The sequence below is a fragment of the Sphaerodactylus townsendi genome, linkage group LG16 (assembly GCF_021028975.2).
Source record: "Sphaerodactylus townsendi isolate TG3544 linkage group LG16, MPM_Stown_v2.3, whole genome shotgun sequence".
Taxonomy (NCBI): domain Eukaryota; kingdom Metazoa; phylum Chordata; class Lepidosauria; order Squamata; family Sphaerodactylidae; genus Sphaerodactylus; species Sphaerodactylus townsendi.
The window spans coordinates 30,897,097-30,915,679 of NC_059440.1; the positions used below are offsets into that span (position 1 = coordinate 30,897,097).

Sequence of the window (18,583 nt, forward strand, 5' to 3'; positions counted from 1 at the left end):
AAAAAGTGATGACCACAGGCCAAGACAGTTTCAAAAGGGCATTCGATGGACACATGGAGGATAGATCATCAGTAGCTACTAGCCAAGGGGATCAAAGGGAACCTCCACATCCAGAGGCAGTCAACCTCTGAATCCCAGTGCCAGAAGACAACAACAAGGGAAGGCCTTGGCAGCTGAGTCCTGTTTTTTGCCCTGCGGGGCATCTGGTTGGCCTCTATGTGAGACAGAATGCAGGACTAGATGGACCCTGGGTCTGATCCCTCAGGGCTCTGGATGTGTCCTTGTGTTCTTTGATCCCCCCTCCCTGCAGGGGAAAGCGACTCCCCTCGCAGCACATCGCACCGACCCCCAGCAGACTATACCTGGGACTGCAGCTGCTCTCGACAGCCCTCCACGTTCCTACACAGGCTGCTCTTCTTGGGCTTCTCGTCGTCGGAGCCTCGCCCATCACTGATGCAGATTTTGGACTTGTCCGTGGGAGAGATGCTGGAATGCCGTATGACGCTCTCGGCAACGCGGGGCTCGCTCTGGAAGGCAGACTCCTTCATGGTGGAGCTCATGCCGCTGCTGGGGGTCCTCTTCACCAGGGCCTTGGAAAGCAAAACCAGCAGCAAAGATGTCGCTGCAAGCCTTGGGTGGCATCCCTGGGGATTCTCCAGCAGCTGCCTTTGCTCAGCCTCCTACCCAGCAGCCATTTTACCTTTGGGCATCATGGGCATGACCACCTTGGCCCAAAGTAGAGATGAAAACCGAGGCTTATAGCTGGAGTCAAGCACTTCAAAGGAGCAGGTGAAAGACACAATGGACTTAATGCAGCAAAGCAAGGACAGCCCAACAGACCTCAGGTCTTTAATGGAACAGAGAAATTGGCAGTCCCTTCTAGGTCCTGAACCAAAGGAAAACTTGCCTGGGCTCTTGAGAAATCCCACCCCCAGGCCCAGCTAGTTCTTATCTGGCTGCTTTAAAACTTAACGCCAGAATGCCGCACCCCAGAGACAGAATTGGAGGGACCAACTCTCTACTTAGTGCAGGACATCCAAAGCTACAGCGTTCCCAAAAGCAGGCTGTCCAGCCACATCTTGAAGGAGAGCCCACCCACCCACCTCACAGTTCTAAGTAACTGGTTCTGTTATCAAACCCCTCTCACCAGCAGGGATTTCTCTCAGTGCTCAATCAAAATCTGCTCTCCTGGCTCTTAAACCCAACAGATCTAGTTTTGCCCTCTGGAGCAAAAGTATTATCACGGAAAAGAGGACAAACAATCCCCTCTTCTCCGCACTGAAGGTTAAATCTGCTCGTTCAGCCTTTCCTCACTGGCCTGGCTTCCCAGTCCCCAACTCTGTTGCCCTGATACTCTCCTCTGATGCTGCCAAGTTTGACTACATCCTTCGCAACGAACAGAGACCACAACCAGGCTCTTCTCTAACACAACCGCAGTTACTTCGCCCAGTGGATCCAGCAGGTTCTCACAGGTTCCCGAGAGTAGGTTACTAATTGTTTGTGTGTGCCGAGAGGGGGTTACTGATTGGTGATTTTGCCCCGTGATTTTTGCCTTAGTCACGCCCCTCCTGTCAGCAGCAGCGCGCAGAACTTGAAGCAGTCTAGCAGGAGGTGCACCGGGCGCGGCGGGCAGCCTGGCGCCAAGTGCATCAAGCTTCCCTCGCCCATGATAAAGCAGTGGCTGCGCCTCCCGCCACAGCCCTCGGCCAGGGAATGCCCCTGCCCCCCGAATGCCTGGCCATGCCCCGGCAGCTCCTCAGCCCAGCCCCATTGGCGCTACGCCACAGTTTGAATCCCACCCACCATGGGAACCTGTTACTAAATTTTTTGGATCCCACCACTGGCCCTGCCTATTTCCCAGCTTCCTCATGAATCCCACCTACCAGACAACTGCCGTCTTCTTTCGCTCCACAGTCACAGAAGAATGATCCATACTTGGCATATGAGATCTCGTGGTCCTTGTGGCAAACTTTGGCACAAACTGTGCAAACACCAACACCGTCGACCATCTTACAGGTGTGGCAGTGGTACCTGTGTGGTTGGAAGTAAGACACACCCATTGTATTTATGAGATGACCACTTGTGGTAGGTACAACAACCCACCTTGGCATACAACGGGGTGCCACTGAATGCCAAGCCCATCAGATAATGAAAGGTCCAGAAATGCACACAATTAAATGCGTAACTCACCAGTGCTGGTTCATGAATTCTTTCTGTGTGATTGTAAATGTGCAAAGTTTATTGCAGAGGGAGTCTTCATCCTGCCCACACACAAAAACAAAACGGCATTTAGCCAGGAAGCTACAACCAATATTATGGTACAGCAGATAAAGCTCTTTCTGGGCTATAAAACTGCACCAGGAAAATGAGAGCTCATAAGTCTGAACATTCTTCTAGAAAACCTATCTGTGCAACACCGAAATACTGAGGACCAAGTACTCTTCCTGCCTCTTCTATCCGCCTCATTTAGTCTCTCCCTTGTATAAATGCTTCCATCATCTCTAAGACCACATTTGAACTCAAGGCCTTCCAGGGTCACAAGCCAGCCCTCCATTCCCCACCACCTACTGAGTCTTCAGCTTGTGAATCCTCCTCTTCCACGGCTAGCTCTTCCACCCAATCTGAGTCCACCTCGATGGCCTTCTCCTCACCGTCCACCGAGAGGTGGGGGGTGCCTTGGCTGCCAGTCTGGCTCAGTGCGTTGGTGACGTCAGCCAGGTATGACACAATGTGGCACGTGCATTCCAGAACAGTAGCGTGCTGCAAGAGACGGTTAATCAGATGCCTGACTGGATCAGCAGTCCTCCCTATCACAATCCATTAAAATCCATTAAAGAAACCAAACTGAGTGCCCGTAACTCTTTATTCACAAGTTGTTTCCTGGGATTTCTTGGAAGGCTCTGCCTTCTTTCCCACAAGCTCCATCCAACACACCCAAGAACCCGTCCTTCCACCTTACCTTGCCATGCATGACGTTGGCATTCATTTTCTCAATAACATTCTTCTGAGATAAGTACTTCTTGCTGGAAAGAGACAAGAAAGGGGGCTTCAGAGATCATGTAGCAAACTGGCTGATCTTCACTGCTAGCCTTGGACATTACAGCAGCAAATCCCACCTTCAACACTCTCTACCCATCATACACATACACAGGTCCAAAGTCACACCTCCAGCAGAGCTATAAGGACCCCTCCCCACCCCAGGCCAGCCCCCTTCTCCCCCCAAAGCCTCGTGAGATTGAGGGTCTGATGGGAAGAAAAAGCAGGTCCTCGCTGAGACAGCAACCAGACCACAGCTCTCTCCTCTCCCAAAGAGACACCCACCCTGCAGCTACATGTCTTACCATCTCCCCAGCCAATCAACTGCTGCACTGTGAAGTTGGAGATGCCCCGCCCCTTGCCCGGCACTGGCCAGGGTAGCCATGACCACCATGAGCTCAGGAAAGCCAGTCCCGTCGCCGTTCGCTAGCATCTCCGTGGCCATTGGGATGAGGGTGCTCAGGAGGACGGTGCAGGCGCCTTCGCCAACTTGGCTGGGGACAGAGACGGCAAATCACGCTCAAGATCCAGGACATGCTTTGCATCCCCTTTCATCCGTGCATTCAAGACAAATTCCTGGCTGACACTTAGGAGTACCCGAATCACACAAGCGACCTTCTTCCTATTTACATTATGTGGCTGATTCAATCGAAGGAATTCAACCATGCTTTCCCACCCATACCAAAAACAAAACAGCAGGAGGATGGTTTAACAAGGGCATCTCCAGCTAGCAGGTGTTAGGAAACACCTTGCTCTGGCTGAAACCCTGGAACCTCACTGCAAGTACAATAAATCCCCGGCCTGATTCAGCGCAGGGAACAGGCCTTCTGCTAGTGGTGCTGAAGATCCACTTCCCAGCTTCTCCAGTTAAAAGAATTCTGTGCAGTAAGGTTGTAAAAGACCCTTCTCTTCAAGCCAGAGCAGGCAGAGCAGAGCTAAATGGATCAAGGCTGCAACTCTGTATGGATTTATTTACGTTCCATACCACTCTCCTCTGCTTCCCATCTGCCCCATCAGTTGCCGTGGACACGTCTAAAACTCACCTGTTCTCTCGAACAATGTACGTCGTCAGGAGCTGGAGCAGCTGCCTGTTCTCTTGGACCACCTCCAGCTGATCGGAGTCCTTCGGGGGCGAGGTGGTCATCCGCGTCAGCCAGGCTTGAAGGCGCGTCGGCTCCACGCAGGCCAGTTGGGCCAGGGAGCCACAGAGGCGTAAAAGGCTGGGGTTAGGGCTCTTCTCGGCTAAAAGGGGTGGGAAGGATCAGAGGATGAGATCTGGTAGGCAGACCGAGAACTCTGGACTGCAGACATTTTCCATTCAGATAAATAAAAGCTGTGGCCCAAGAGCACTCTGTTTCTATGCCAAAGAAAGGTGCGTAGTGCCCATCAAGCCAGATCGTCTCTCAAATAATAATAAAACACGAGTGCTGGACCAGAATCTGGGAGACCCAGGTTCAAATCCTCACTCTGGAATGGATGTTCACTGGGTGGCCTTGGGCCAGTCACATACACTCAGCCTAACCTACCTCACTGGGTTGTTGTGAGGATAAAATGAGGGGAGAGAAACATGTAAGCGATTTTGGGGCCCCATGGGAGAGAAAAGTGAGGTACAAATTAAGTTAGTAATATATGAAATGCAAAAGCGGACCACTCACTCAGCTGGAAGAGCTTGGTGAAAAATTTCAGCACTCTGTTGCAGAACTTGGCTGAGAGGTTCTCGTTGGCTGTAGCCATCATGATTTGGACTAGTTCTCCACTAGTTGGGGAAAAAAGGAAAGGAGAGAAGGGAATAAGAACACAAGAGAAGATGTCTGGGACATATAGAACTGCACAACTAGGTCTCTGGATTTGTGTTTCCCAGGAAACTACTCTGGAAACCAGAAGGATTTCCATGCTGAGATCCAGGGGTGCAGGAGGTTGGTGTTCACAAAAAGGCCAACAAATAACCATCACTGGGTGTCACTCTTTGGCTCCATCACTTTCCCAGCTCTCTTTCTTTTGCCCCTTCCTCCCTGTGATACTCTGAATGCCCACACAAGAGATTAGGCTCGTCCAACTGCGGCCTTTGATAACAAAAAGTCAGAGGGGAAGGCCACAGCAAGGCAAGCACCAAGGATTCCGGATTTGGTCAGGCCAGCTGTTCCAAGGCCACCAAGCACCCACAGCTCCCTCCCACCAGTCCAGGTGGCTGAGGGGGAAGATCACAGGACAGGCAGAAGCAGCAGAACAGCCCAGCTTCTCTGTATGTTGCTTTATGCCTGGCATTTCACCCAATGGGCCTGCTGCTAGAGGCAGCCTCAAAAGACCTATCCAGTGGTACAAGCTGGAGTGGACAGACCTGCAAAACAGGCCACTGTGGTGTGGTCTCTGGTCCTCGCTCTGCTATTGCACTATGACACTGTGCCCCAAACAACGGCACTAGAGAAACATCAAAACAACAAGACACTAAACTTCACCTCTCTGAGAAAAACTCTTCCATGGCTTTGCGAGCCTGGCTGCTCTCCAGCTGTTTCTCCAGATGCTGCAGACACTCCTCCAAGATGGTTTCGTCAAGGCCGCTGGGATGGGAAAGGGGGGGAGAACATCAATAAAGTTGTTGTGTTTGGGTTGAAAGAAAGCACACATACACACAGTCCTCCTGAACTGGGGAAATCTGTAGCTGCTCAGGGCCAGGTAGAGATTTTTTTCTTCCCCAGAGAGAGAGTTTCTAGTAAAAGCATTTAAGTGAATGAAACAGAGTTTAACAAAAGGCACTGTCTCGGCCAGTCACCTCTGGAACAGTTTACGCAGTTACAGGACCCTCTCTCATTTAAGGGGGGGCTTCAAGTACATACATGGGGAGGGTCATACAAGAGCCACTGATCCTCAAGATGCCCAAGAGATAAACTGTTTAGGGCAGGGGTGTCCAACTCTGGTGCTTCTGATGTTCATGGACTACAATTCCCATCAGCCCCTGCTGGCATGGCCAATTCGCTGATGGGAATTGAACATTGGAAGCGCCAGAGTTGGACACCCCTGGTTTAGGGCGTTCAAGGGTAAAGCCGAGTACCTGTTGGGATCAGAATGGTTGGCCAGGATATTGTAGCAGCCCATGATCAGCTTCTCATAGACCCGGGACAGGAACTCATCTGACTCTGCTGGGCCCAAGATCCTCTCCAGGGAGTTGCTGCTGATCTCGGCCACGCTCTCTGTGCTGGTTTCCAAGAGCAGAGGCAGAAGCGTGCGGATCACCTGCGGGGGGTTGAATTCGTCTGACCAGCTGGAGGAACAGAGAATGGAGGGTCAGAAAACTTCCTGCCAAGAAACACAAGCCACCCCATTCCCCAATGGCCTCCAGACCCTGGGGTCAGGGGATCGAGTAGGCAGGCCTGGCGGGAAGGAAAAGGGCACTGAACTACAAGGGTTGGCACTCACACAACTAGGTCCCCGGTGAGTCTGACCAAGGAGAGGAGGGTGCGCTTTAAGGGAGCTGCAAGAGGGAGGCTCTGGCTGCAGAGGGTGCCGAGATGGGCTGCCTGCACAGCGCTGATGTAGCTCTCTGCTGGGATCGTGTCATTCGCAAAGGCGTTGCGCTAAATTTAAAAAACCACAGAGAAAAGAAGGACATGGTTTAGGGAAAGGAAAAGAAAGAGAGTGCAGAAAAAGCAGAATCATCACTGAGGATTTGGCACAAAGGAGAGAGCATTTCCTGACTGGTCAAGATTACTGTATATGAGGTTAGAGTTTCAGTACCCCCTTCCCCCGATCTTGGCTGAGCCCCATGATTCAGAGGAGTACCCCGATGAAGCAAAAGGACAGAACTAGGCTGAGAAGCAGCAGGCTCCCATGGAAGAAATATGGTCTACCAGACAGTCTTCTGCAGAGGGAAGGGGAGACAGCAGTGGCCACGTCCCTGGGAATTTTCACACTGCAGCCTGCTTACTGGGTGAGGCATCAACACAGCTGAAAAGGGTGGAGGGACAGCACTCACCCACGAGCCGATGTTTGGGAACTCGTTGGTATGGATGCTGTTCCACGACTCACACAAGGCTTGCACTGCCGAGGGCAAATTCTGGAGGAGGGTCGGCCCTGTGTCAGAGAGGAGCAAGGCTCACATTCTGCAAACCCAGCCAGAGGGGGAGGGAGGGCAGCTGACCCCACCTCTGCTTCCCAGGCTGCTGTGAAAGTCATCTCACTCGGAGGTGGATCTTGGATCCCTCTGGCCCAGCAGGAGCTCTCCTGGGACTCAGGCAGGGAGATCTCTCATAGCTCTGGTGGCTGAGATCTTCTCACCTGGAGAATGGATCTGGGGTCTCATGCAGGCACTCTACCGCTGAGCTTTGGGGGCTCCCCAAAAGATCTCTCCCCCAACTGGAGCAAAGGCTCTTGCCCTCCCCATGTAAGAAAAGCACCCCTAAACCAAAAAGTCTGGCCTAGGAGCAAGCAAGCCTATCACTCAGACACTGAGCAACAGAGGGGCAGAGTACGAAGGCCACATCATTTCCTCTTTGGAGTTCCAACCCAATCCACCAGCCACATCTCCCGGGCAGCAGAGAAGTTACCCCAGGCAGCAGCTCACCCAAGGTGTTGGCCTTGCAGCGGCTGGACCCGATGGCCAGGATGGCAGCGTAGCCCTGCAGCTTCTCTTCGGTGGGCTTGTTCTCTGGGGAGCCCTCCTCAGAGAGGCTCTGAAGCAAGTAGGACCTGCAGTGGTGAGAGGGAGGGAGGGAGGCTCAGGTTGAGCATCTCAACGACACCCAATGGGAAGAGTGCCCACGAGCACACGAAGCTGCCTTCTACTGAACCAGACCCTTGGTCCACCAAGGCCAGTACTGCCTACTCTGACTGGCAGCCACTCTCCAGGATTTGTTAAAGAAACAGGACGAATTCAAAGCAAAGCTCAAAGCTGTTTTCAATTACACAATTGTGTCGAATGCACAAATCAGTCAGCTGCATTACATTAAATGTACATATTGACAAAAATAAGACTAGCTCTTAGCCGTGCACGAATGCCCTGCAGAGGGTCTTCCACTGAGCCTCGGGTCCTCCCAAAGCAATCCTCCTTGTGTTAAAGCTAAGGTGCATTTTGGGTACCAAAGAGTGTCAGCTTCCACACCTGGTGAACGTGGCATAAGTGTCAATCAGCTGCAAGGTGGCAGGCAGCAGGTTCTTGGTGATCTCAGACGATTTGTGTGGGTCGGTTTCAGCAGCAAGCTTGGAGAAGTGTTCGTCAAGGGAGACCTGGACTTTGGAAATGGCCGCGTCCAGAGTGTAGATGGACTGCAAGCTGGGGATCTCGTGAAGTCTGAGGATTGTGGTGCAGTCAATCCCGCAAAAAGATGAAATCTTGGAAGAGAACGGCAAGTCATCACTTGTGTACCCCACGCATCCTACCAGGAGTTTGGGGCGGAGGGAGGTGGGCAAATAGGGGGCTTCTCATTTCACCCTCAAAAATTAACCTGGTGGGGCAACCAAAGTATCTGGAGACAGAGCAGGGGTTTGAACCCAGCCTCTTCCACATTCGAACTCAACTGTTTAGGCCAGTGGTGGCGAACCTATGGCACGGGTGCCAGAGGTGGCACTCAGAGCCCTGTCTGTGGGCACACGCAAACAGAGTGCCCTCCCCCCCACACATCTAGGTTGGCCTGGGCCGCTGGGCTCAATGGTTAGCATTAAACCTAAGACCTAGTTTTGGGGAAGCAGTGTAGGTAACCCTGTTAAGCGCTGTTAAACCGCACTAATTTTCATGCGAAGAACTAAAGCGCAATCCTTTACCTGGGAGTAAGCTCGGTTGCTGGCAATGGGGCTTGCTTCTGAGTAAACCCTCCTAGGGTCATGATTCACCCGTTGGAAGAGTTGCACGGTTGCTTCAAAGCAAAGCCACCGACTACCACCAAGCTTACTCCCGAATAACACAGGCCTTGGAGCCAACCATTTTTTCCAAAATAAAACCTCAGTATTCAGGTTAAATTGCTGTGTTGGCACTTTGCGATAAATAAGTGGGTTTTGGGTTGCATTTTGGGCACTCGGTCTTGAAAAGGTTCGCCATCGCTGCTTTAGGCTCTGCCAAATTTTAATTGAACAAGAACTGGAGGGCCAGCAACAATTGATGCACCCATTCCCTCCCACACAAAGTCAAGGCAAAGGGGTCTTTAAGTCCTTCCTGCCCAGACTGAACTGCAGAAGAACCTCTGGCAGAGTCCTTCCCCTTATTATGCACCTGAGCGACTTATCCCAAGGGAACAGCAAAAGGTTCTTCAACTCCCTCCTGCCTAAAACATACAGCGACAGACATTTTGGCAGAGTCCTCCTTTATCACACTCCTCAACTGTCCATCACCACTGGCTTGCGTGAGAATAAGCCTCTGGGGGGGGGACAATAAGAATGGCCTTTGCTAAAGAAGAGATTAAAAGAGCCTTTTACCCAGGACAGCTTGAAGGGAAGGGACCAAGGTGGAGAACAGCAAGGGTCTCTGAGTATGAGACTTTGCTAAAATCCAGATGGAAAACTTTTTTTTTTTTTGGGGGGGGGGGGGAGTCATTTGATCCTTAGGGCTCCAGGTGCCCTACTGAAAAGCCCAACTGCAAATCCTTCTTGCTGCTGCCACCAGCAACCTGCCCGTCAACACACACCTGCCTAGCAAAGTACTCCTCCGCTATTTCCACGTCGTACTTCACCGAGCTGCACTTGGCAGATGTCAGCTCAACGAGAGAAGCGGCATGCTCAGTCTTCATACCCTGTTTGATGAGGTGACCCTAAACAAAAATAGGAAAGGGATAACAAAAGGTGGCTCTGGGTCACACAGAAGAGGAACGGGAAGCTTCAGGGACAGTCGAAGCATAACAAAAGGCCATTTAAATGAGAGGCACTTCCCATATCACACGATGCTGGCAGCCAACGCAGCCCCGGCGATAACAGCCTGGGAAAGAGCCAAAGAAGAGATCCTTCCCCCATCATCTCCCTTTGAACAGCTGCAAGAACACAGACTGTTGACTTTTCTAAGAAGTCACGCTTGCCCTCCCTGCAAAAGTGGACTTTAAAGAAAGAGCTGGGGATCACTTAATATCCAATAAAATAACACGATAAAAGCAAAAGGGGTGAAAGACGCACATCCTGCTTAAAGGAGAAACACTGATTACATGTAGTATTACTCAAAACAGCATTTACATATATTTTAAAAAGACAAACTTTATTTCCTCTGAACATACTCGATCATGAAATGTTCCTCCAACATATTATTGCCTGGTTTCCTCTCCCCTAGAACAGCACTTTGAAAAAAAAACCAGTATGACTGATTCCTTTTCTTCTGTCTTTCCCCTCCTCCCAAACAATATTCATGATATTCTTAATACAACTGTGTTTGAGCACAATTGCTGTGTTATTTATATTAACTGATGTTTCTGTAAGGTCAAATTAAAATGAAAAACTGGAAAAAAGATTCTGGAAGTAGGCTTTCGTAGAACACTTCCACAGGTTCAGGAGCTCCAAAAACTGACAAAATAAAATGGCAGAGCCTTGAAGAATGCAGGTGCTCAAGAAGTCAGAATGGTTTGATTTTTTTTCAACTGAGCTGGCAAGCTGACATTTGCGTACATGAAGTCCAAGATGCAAAATCAGAAAAGATTTTTGCACCCTTCCCTCAAAATGATGTGGGGCTGGCAAGTAACTGCCAGTGCCTACAGAATGTCTGGTCTGCCAACAACAACTGACAACGAACTTGTTGAGGCGGCCATTACCTGGCAAAGCCTTTATTCTCTCCTTCTCTACAATGGGGTTTTACAGGACTGCTCTGATCCCCTCGGGAGCAAATTATAACTTGGGAGCTGGAGCTATCCCTCCAAAGCCCCACCAAGTACATACCTTGATCCAGCCCACATAGGATCCAATGCGCAGTCGGGAAGACCAGCGCAGCGTGTGGAGGATGTCGCATTCGCTCATCTCGGGGCTGTTCATGGCCAGTTGGTTCATGTAACTCTTGGAAGGAGGCAAGATCCCCAAGATGCGCCAGAGAATCAAAAAGTAGTACTGGAGCGCGCAGGCCTCCTGATCAAAGAGCAAACAGCAGCGAAAGAGCAGGGAACAGTTAGCCAGGAAGGAGCAGCTGGCTTAAAGCCACTGCCGTGAGTGAGTGAAGGGCATGCTGCAGTAGCGTCCCCCTCCGCTGATCCAAGTCACACAATGCCTCTGCTGCACTACTGCTCTTGCCGTCAGTTATCCCTACTTCTGCTTCAATTTCATCAACCCCCAACCCCACCCCACAGTCCAACAGCCCCCCGTGTTCAAACCCCCCAATCCTTCAGCCTTACGCCACATTGCTGCCACCCAAACCACGGGAAAGACAGAGAAGAACTGCCAAGATCTGGCTTTGAAACCCACCCACCCACCTGCCAAGCCATGTTGGCTCAGCATCCATCTTCACAGCTGCATAGAGGGGCACTCTCGCAAAAGAAAAACAGAAAAGACCCCTGAGCCTGTGCTAGGAGAAGAGCAAACTGTAGGGCTTCCCTGTGGACCCAGGAGGCCATTTCCTTACCAGGGCAGCAATGCTCTTGTTCTCCTTCCTGCGGAGGGTGTCGAACTGAGACCCAGCAGCCAGCAGGGAGGTCAGGGCTGTATACAAGTGGTCATATTTCATTGCCTTGCAGAAGAGGACCTCACACACCTGCAACGGAAGCAGAGAAATCCAAGCAGTTTGACTGCAGCTCGTTCAGCTAACCCCTCCTGCCTGCACCTCAGGAAAACATGTTCAGAACAAGGTTCATGCCAGGTTGCCTTATGGAGAGTCAGGCTGCTGACTGAGGGTCTCCAGGATCTTAAGCACAGAAGGCCATGCTGAGACCCTTTAACTGGAGAGACCAGGACTCACCTTTGAACTTTCTGCATGCACATGTGCAGAATAAACCACCAGGAACCACATATAGTAAAGGAAACACCCTTAGGAAGAACCCAGCACAGAAATCACCCCACTCTACAAACCAAAACACCTGTGCTGATCACGTGACAAATATCTTCCCCTGACATGCGCACTCGCCCAACGCAAGATCCAAATAAAGTCAGAGGAAAGGGAGAGGCTCTAAGTACCATGCTATCCAGGCGGTTCAGGTCATCTTCAGAGGCTTCTGGTGATAGAATGCAGTAGAACCTGGGCTGAGGAACAACATCTGGGAGAAAGACAGAGGAAGAGAGGCTCAAGGCTGGGTTCCAACTGCATGGAGGGCACCTGATGATACTGCCCTACTGCAGCTTTCACCTTCTACCAAAAATGGATACAGCACATCAAGTATAAGTTATCGAGAGTCGAAGTTCCCTTTATCAGACTCTCTACCCTCCTTTCCTCAACCACACAGGAATGACCGACGAAGCAACTCCTCCTTTTCTGTACACTTAAGATAGGCCCAATCCGCAAGTCTATGCGTTTTAATAATCAATTTTTGCCCTACAGAAAGGCAACGGGGTCTTGAGCAGGCTCTCCTGCTGCCCACAGACCCCGTCCCCCAGCTCTGCCTCCCCCGGCAGCTCTGGAAAGCCCTCTCCTACCCAAGGAGCTGTGCTTGGTCCAGTTTTCTTCCACTTCCTTGAATCCATGATAGAGAGGAGAAGAGGTTCGCCTGCTTCCATCAGGGGATCCATTCAGCCAAACAATGGGTGATGTTAGAAGGTTGTATTGCACCTAAGCAAGAAGCAGAGAAGGCGGCGTGAGAAGGCCAGATCCAGAACGGGGCAGGCCTCGTTCCATGACAGTTAGTGCAAAGGGGACATCTTTGCCCACGGAGACGGGAGAAGTGACACTGGCTGAAGAGTTCTCCCTTTGATCCCCAGCTGCTAAAGCCAAAAGGGAAACTCATTCCATCTCGTGTGTGCTGAACAAAGTACTTGGCGTCCAGCAGGATGCCAGCGTGTATGTGTATGTTACTGAGTCCAGGGCAGTCAGTAACCAGCAAGACACCCCAGAATTGAAAACGCCCTAAAGACATTTTTATCAACTGAAGAGACCCTAAAGACATTTCTGTCAATTGAAGAGACCCTAAAGACAGAATGCTGCTGGATTCGATATGAGCAGCATTTCAAAACCCGCTCCCTGGGACACTCAACTGAGCACAGTTCGGCCCACACGTACAACAGGCCAGCAGGCCAAACACTGGACCTGCAGTCCTCCCCAACATACATCCTATTTGACTGTACATTTTAACACTGGGTGGACACACACAGAGAGACACTCCCCTGCAAGCCGTACCTGTTCGAACAAATACACAGGAACCTTTGAATACTGGTGAAGCAAGTAGTCAAACACCAAAAGGAGACGAGCCAGGACGAGAGGGACGCATCGCAGCTGAGAGTCCAGGTTGGCCGTCAACTCCAAGATGGTCTGGATGCAGAGCGTCAGGACAGACCTCCGGCCCTTCTCAGAGAAGTTGTGGAAGATCAGCAAGAGCAGCTGGAGATGCTCCACGTTCAGGTCTTCTGTGTCGCCGGGAAGAGCCCCTTGCATGGCGTTCTGCTTCAAGGTACCGATGAACCTGCCAGAGCAGAAAGAAGGCAACATAGCAAAAGCGGCCTGTTTTTGCAAAGCTCAAAACTGTTGGAATCCCCATTGTTAAAAAAGTCTTTGACAATCCCCCAGATAAGCCTCCACAGCTCAGGCGGCAGAGCTGGGAATCAAACCCGGTTCCTCCAGATTAGATACACGAGCTCTTAACCTCCTACGCCACTGCTGCTCCTAGTTGCTTGCCTGCCAGTACTGCAAAGAAGGCTAAAGCAAGAGGCCTTAACCAGTTCCTCCATTCTTGATGGGAGGGCTGAGGAATCCCTGACATTACAGCTTGAGATGCTGCCCAGGTGCCAAGATTAGCCTAGACCAGGGTTCTGCAACCTGCGGCTCATTAATGGACTACAATTCCCATCAGCCCCTGCCAGCATGGTCATAGGTTCGCCACCACTGGTCTAGACGGCCTGTTTGACAAAACATTTGATCCAAGACTTGTTTGTGAGCACAGCAGGGGGAGAGAACCCACGCCGCCCCGGCTTTCCCATTTACACAAGGCTGTTGGCCACCCTCTCACCTCTCCCAGACTTTAAGGCATTCTGGCACGTCGGGGTCTCCCTGGGCATTGGCTTTGTGCTGCCAGATGAGCAGAAGACGAGAGAGCACAGACAAGCTCTGGGGGTGGATGTAGAGAGGCCAGGGCCCTTCCGAGAATGGGGCCACGCCCAGCTGCTGCAGAAGAGTGTTCTGGCAGAAGAGAGAGAGAGAGAAAGGAGCATGCTGGGAAGGGCAAGCCACGCAAGAAAACATTTCTACAGCACAGAACTGTCAGCAAGGAGGGTTCTTGCTGTCATGGAAACAAGGCACATGAAAATTTTGATCCGGAGAGAGTGCCTATGCAGAAAAACATCTGCGGCGTCCCTGTCACTTGTGCATTTGAGTGGCCCTCTGAAAGTCACACCCGCAGGCATTCCTGCACAGAGCCACACGTGGAACCTCCCAAAGTTAAGCAAAGACCCATTTTGGCAAATGGCTCCACAAAGCCCTGGTTTTAGTTTCACTGAAGGGCAGGCTGCCTGCATGTGTGCCCAGGAGACAGAGCCACACTCAGCTCTTCTGGAGACCAACATAGCAAGATATGAACTTCTCTGTTACAAGGAATGAAGGCAGGCTGGGTGACCACATAGACAGCCACGTGAACCACATGAGTCACAAGCAAGCAGCCAGCTATTCTCCTCTGTGCTAGTGTGACACTTCTTCCCAAGGGCCAACCTATGCAGCCACTTCACTACTCACCCCAGGCCACTCCCACTGTAGGGCTGTTACATCAACCAATGCTGGACTGAGAGCCATTTCAGTGGTGTTAGACAACATTCCAGAGGATTTCAAAAGAGACCCCCGCTTCAGTGAGGCCAAACAAATTATGCAAGAATTGTTTAGGAGGCCTCTTGGCTTTGGTGCCCGAAGGGGCCCAAGGTGTTTCTGTAACTGACAGATACCTGTTTGAGGATTTCTCTACCTTTTCTTTTGCAGACTCACCTGCAAAGTTGGGGACTGGAGATCAGAAGTCACAAGGGAATGGTTAAAGTGGTAGAGGGCAGCAGCAAACTCCTCCTCCTCTGCAGTACCTGCAACACAACGCAGAGCAAGGTTTTGCCCCGAGGGCCGCACAAGATCCTGCCACGAGACTAATCGAGTCTTCACCACCCAACTGTGGACCCTTGACACAGGAAACACCTGAGGATAACACTTGTCTTCTGTCCTTGCACAAGGGCCAGAAAGAGATGCCAAAACAGACAGAGAACACAGGACTGCCATTTTCAGCAACAGCCTGCCTAACTCCTCTGGCCCTGAGGGGGATCACACAATACCTTTCATTACACCTGACTAAACTGACACAAAAACATCATGCAAATTCCCCAGCTTACCAGAATTCTGTGTCAGGCATGTGGAGAACTGACACACGAATTAGAGGAAATAAACAGCACCCTTAAATGAAGAGGAAAGCAGGGCTGCTGTTTTCAGTGGCAGCTGCATGTCGGGGAGCTGGGCTTCAACACTCTCTCTACAAAGCCTCAGGCACAGGGCCATTCCTAGCACTTGCTACACTGGTGGCGAACTTATGGCACTCCAGGTGTTCATGGACTACAATTCCCACCAGTCCCTTCCAGCATGGCCAATTGGCCATGCAGGCAGGGGCTGATGGGATTTGTAGTCCATGAACACCTGGAGTGCCATAGGTTCACCACCACGGCTACAGGAGATTTTTTTTCCCACTGGAGAAGCTGGGGATTGAACCTGGGCATGAGGCCCTCCAGTCTCTTTCATATCCACAGCTATTAGTAAATGCCATCACCTTGAAGGTGACTTGAATTCTGGCTTCTGCAATTAAAGTTCTTACGGCTGCCTTGTCTTGGGACATGGCTGGTTTTTGTTCCTGACCTTTCAGCCCGTCTTTGTCCACTTCCTTGATGATGCTGGCCAGCGTGGCCATGTGCTGCTCCGTGAGGGAGACGCTCAGGTAGTTTCGGATGAAATTGTTCCTGGAGTCCAGCATGGAGGAAGTGATGAAGTTGAGAATGTTGGATGCCAGGCTTAAGAACTAGAAGGGAGGCGGGAAGGCAGGACACGGGCGTTAGCCATAAAAGACAGACAGGAACCGATAGACATACCCACCTATGGCACTCAAGGTGTTCATGGACTACAAATCCCATCAGCCCCTGCCAGCATGGCCAATTATGACCCATTATGAGGGGCTCTCCCTTGACAACTGTAGGTACCCAAACACACTCCCTTCAACTGAACGCACCCATGCCCACTCCCACAGATCCCTTGGAAAAGGAACCAGGTTCACATAACCCATTCTGCTCCCAAGAGCCACTGGCTCAGGAAAGCTCCCCTAGCATTTGGTGTGGCGTCTGAATTGATCAATTCCGTTTGCAACTGGCTGGTAGACCAGAGTGCAGGAGTTGGAAGGTGGTTTGCAGGTTGTGGCTCAATATGTCATCTCAACCGACAAGCCACATTTACAGCCACTGTGCCTCCACCAGAGGCTGACGGTGTACCAGGGAGAAAGGAGAAAACTTACAGCCAAGTGCTGATGTGTGGAAGCAGATCTAAAAAGTCTGGCTGTCTTTTTGGGGGTGCACATCCCAAGCAGGAGTCTAAACTGTGTAGCCCAAATCACAGGCTGAGCTGAGAGAGCAGCACAAACTGGCCTTTGGGCCCCCAGGCTCACAGCAGCACCAGCTCTTGGGGGCTCTACCCGTTACCTTGGTTAAAAACACCACAGACAGAATAAAACAACCGCGCACGCTCCTTACCAATTCGGGGTCTTTGCGGCTGGCCAGAATGTTCCCATTCTCGCCAGCAGCCTGCTTGTTGGGGCTTTTCACTCGGGGAGAACTCTCCAGGGGAGGGGGCGGTGGAGGAGGAGGAGGGGCCACCTTCTCTTTACTTGGCGAGATGGTCTCTTCGAACCACTGGCCAAGGATCGGCTCACTGTCATCATCTAAAACAGTGCGGGGAACAGGGGAAGAAAAGTCAGTACACTCTGGCACCAAATTAACTCCCTCCCCGTCCTGCTGCCACAGACAGAGCCAGGAGGAGGGAGCAGTTGCTGGCCTTTACTAAACAGGTGGCGGGGCATGCCTCTGCAGGCTATAAAGGGAGTTCGTGGGGGCAGGCAGGAGCTTGCCCCTGGACCAAAGGGGGCATTTGCAGGGGCGAGGGCAGCATCAGTTGGCTTCCTGAGCCTTTTCGCCCCAGAAATGCCCTCATTTGCCAACGTGAACCTATGCAGAAAAAACTGGAGCAGCCAACTGTGCAGCATCGGACATGTTCACGGAGGTAGTGGGAGCATCACTGTCAGGCTGCTGGCTGAAGCACACCAGCCTCTTAGGATGTGGTGTGGCTATGCCGTGGCTGCGCTGTCCCCAACCACAGTGCGTCTCCTGCTCTCTCTGGACTGCCCTGACTGGCTTCATGAGCACATGCCCCTGATCTGAATCAGGCCTACCCAGAGATTCAGGCTTCACCATACCTACCCTGGCTGCTGTCTTCGGTGCTGCTGAAGTCGTCCTCGTAGTAAGTGTTGGAATCGGTGGAGGCGCTCACGTCGCTGCTCATGGAGCCCTTCCGCTGCCGCTGCAACACGCAGGCCTAGGGCCAAGGGAACCCGTTCACACCACCTCTCAACACCGTGCGCAAAAACAAGCAGGCGTGACCGCACCGGGCTTTGCCAGGAAGGTAAGTCCCATTCTCAGCTATCAGCCAGGTGGGGACTTGTACAACAGAACGTTCCCAAATGGGAAAGCATCCCTAGAATGCTCAGCCACACAGACTTTCCATGTGTTAACAATTTTTTTAAAAAACACAGAGATGGGACACTTTGCAGTCTGGTCACAGGACTAACCGCCAGAGTGAAAACCGGGCCACAGCCTATGCCTGGGCTCCACTTAAGACATCGCGAGCAACCCAAATTCATTTGTGATGAGCTACTGATGTGATTCAGGACCGAGCTTCCATGCTCACCTCTCCCTTCCACTCACAGGCAGAAACCAAAGTCTTCCTGGTCTAACCTACCCTCCTCCTGGAATGAGGCTCCTCCCCCTTCCAAAGACAGCGACCGCATACCTTTCGGTAAGATGTGGCAAGCAAGGTCAGCAGCAGGTTAGTGAGGGGCACTGAGTCAATCAGCCGCTGAATTCGCTGGATCGATGTGCTCTGGGCCATGATGTTCAGCACCGCTGGGGGGCCGTCAGTCTCCCACCCCTGGAAGAAACGGTAAAAGCACAGAAGTTTCTTAAAGTGAAATCTCATATGGCTTTATCAAAAACGAGCATGCGCACCCCCAGACCCACACAGAACCTGCTCACCTTGTGAAGCGCTTCTACTTGCAGATCTTGAAAGAGGGAAGTTAACAGCTTAACTGCATGATTTGCCAGCACTACGGACAAAACTCCAAATCCCTGATGCCTGCAAAAGAGAGAAAAGAGCACCATTTGAAAATGTCAGATGCGCCACCTGAGAACCTCACCTGGGTGCAGCTGAGTTGCTAACCAGAGCCTGCCCCTAAGAAGCAGC

At 51.6% G+C, this 18,583-nt stretch overlaps 1 protein-coding gene across 1 annotated transcript in view; it reads right to left on the reverse strand.

Moving 5' to 3' along the window:
• UBR4 (ubiquitin protein ligase E3 component n-recognin 4) overlaps window positions 1-18,583 on the reverse strand; it is an 84,465-nt gene that overhangs the window by 58,049 nt on the left and 7,833 nt on the right. Inside the window, 27 exon segments of the mRNA XM_048519425.1 lie at window positions 363-590; window positions 1,884-2,031; window positions 2,191-2,261; window positions 2,569-2,760; window positions 2,960-3,023; window positions 3,342-3,530; window positions 4,080-4,278; window positions 4,692-4,792; window positions 5,493-5,594; window positions 6,086-6,295; window positions 6,451-6,608; window positions 7,007-7,104; window positions 7,595-7,719; window positions 8,132-8,361; window positions 9,648-9,770; window positions 10,876-11,058; window positions 11,549-11,677; window positions 12,097-12,176; window positions 12,553-12,685; window positions 13,250-13,532; window positions 14,076-14,245; window positions 15,038-15,126; window positions 15,941-16,100; window positions 16,822-17,009; window positions 17,545-17,659; window positions 18,134-18,271; window positions 18,376-18,475. Of these exon segments, the coding sequence (XP_048375382.1) occupies window positions 363-590; window positions 1,884-2,031; window positions 2,191-2,261; window positions 2,569-2,760; window positions 2,960-3,023; window positions 3,342-3,530; window positions 4,080-4,278; window positions 4,692-4,792; window positions 5,493-5,594; window positions 6,086-6,295; window positions 6,451-6,608; window positions 7,007-7,104; window positions 7,595-7,719; window positions 8,132-8,361; window positions 9,648-9,770; window positions 10,876-11,058; window positions 11,549-11,677; window positions 12,097-12,176; window positions 12,553-12,685; window positions 13,250-13,532; window positions 14,076-14,245; window positions 15,038-15,126; window positions 15,941-16,100; window positions 16,822-17,009; window positions 17,545-17,659; window positions 18,134-18,271; window positions 18,376-18,475 (4,006 nt within the window).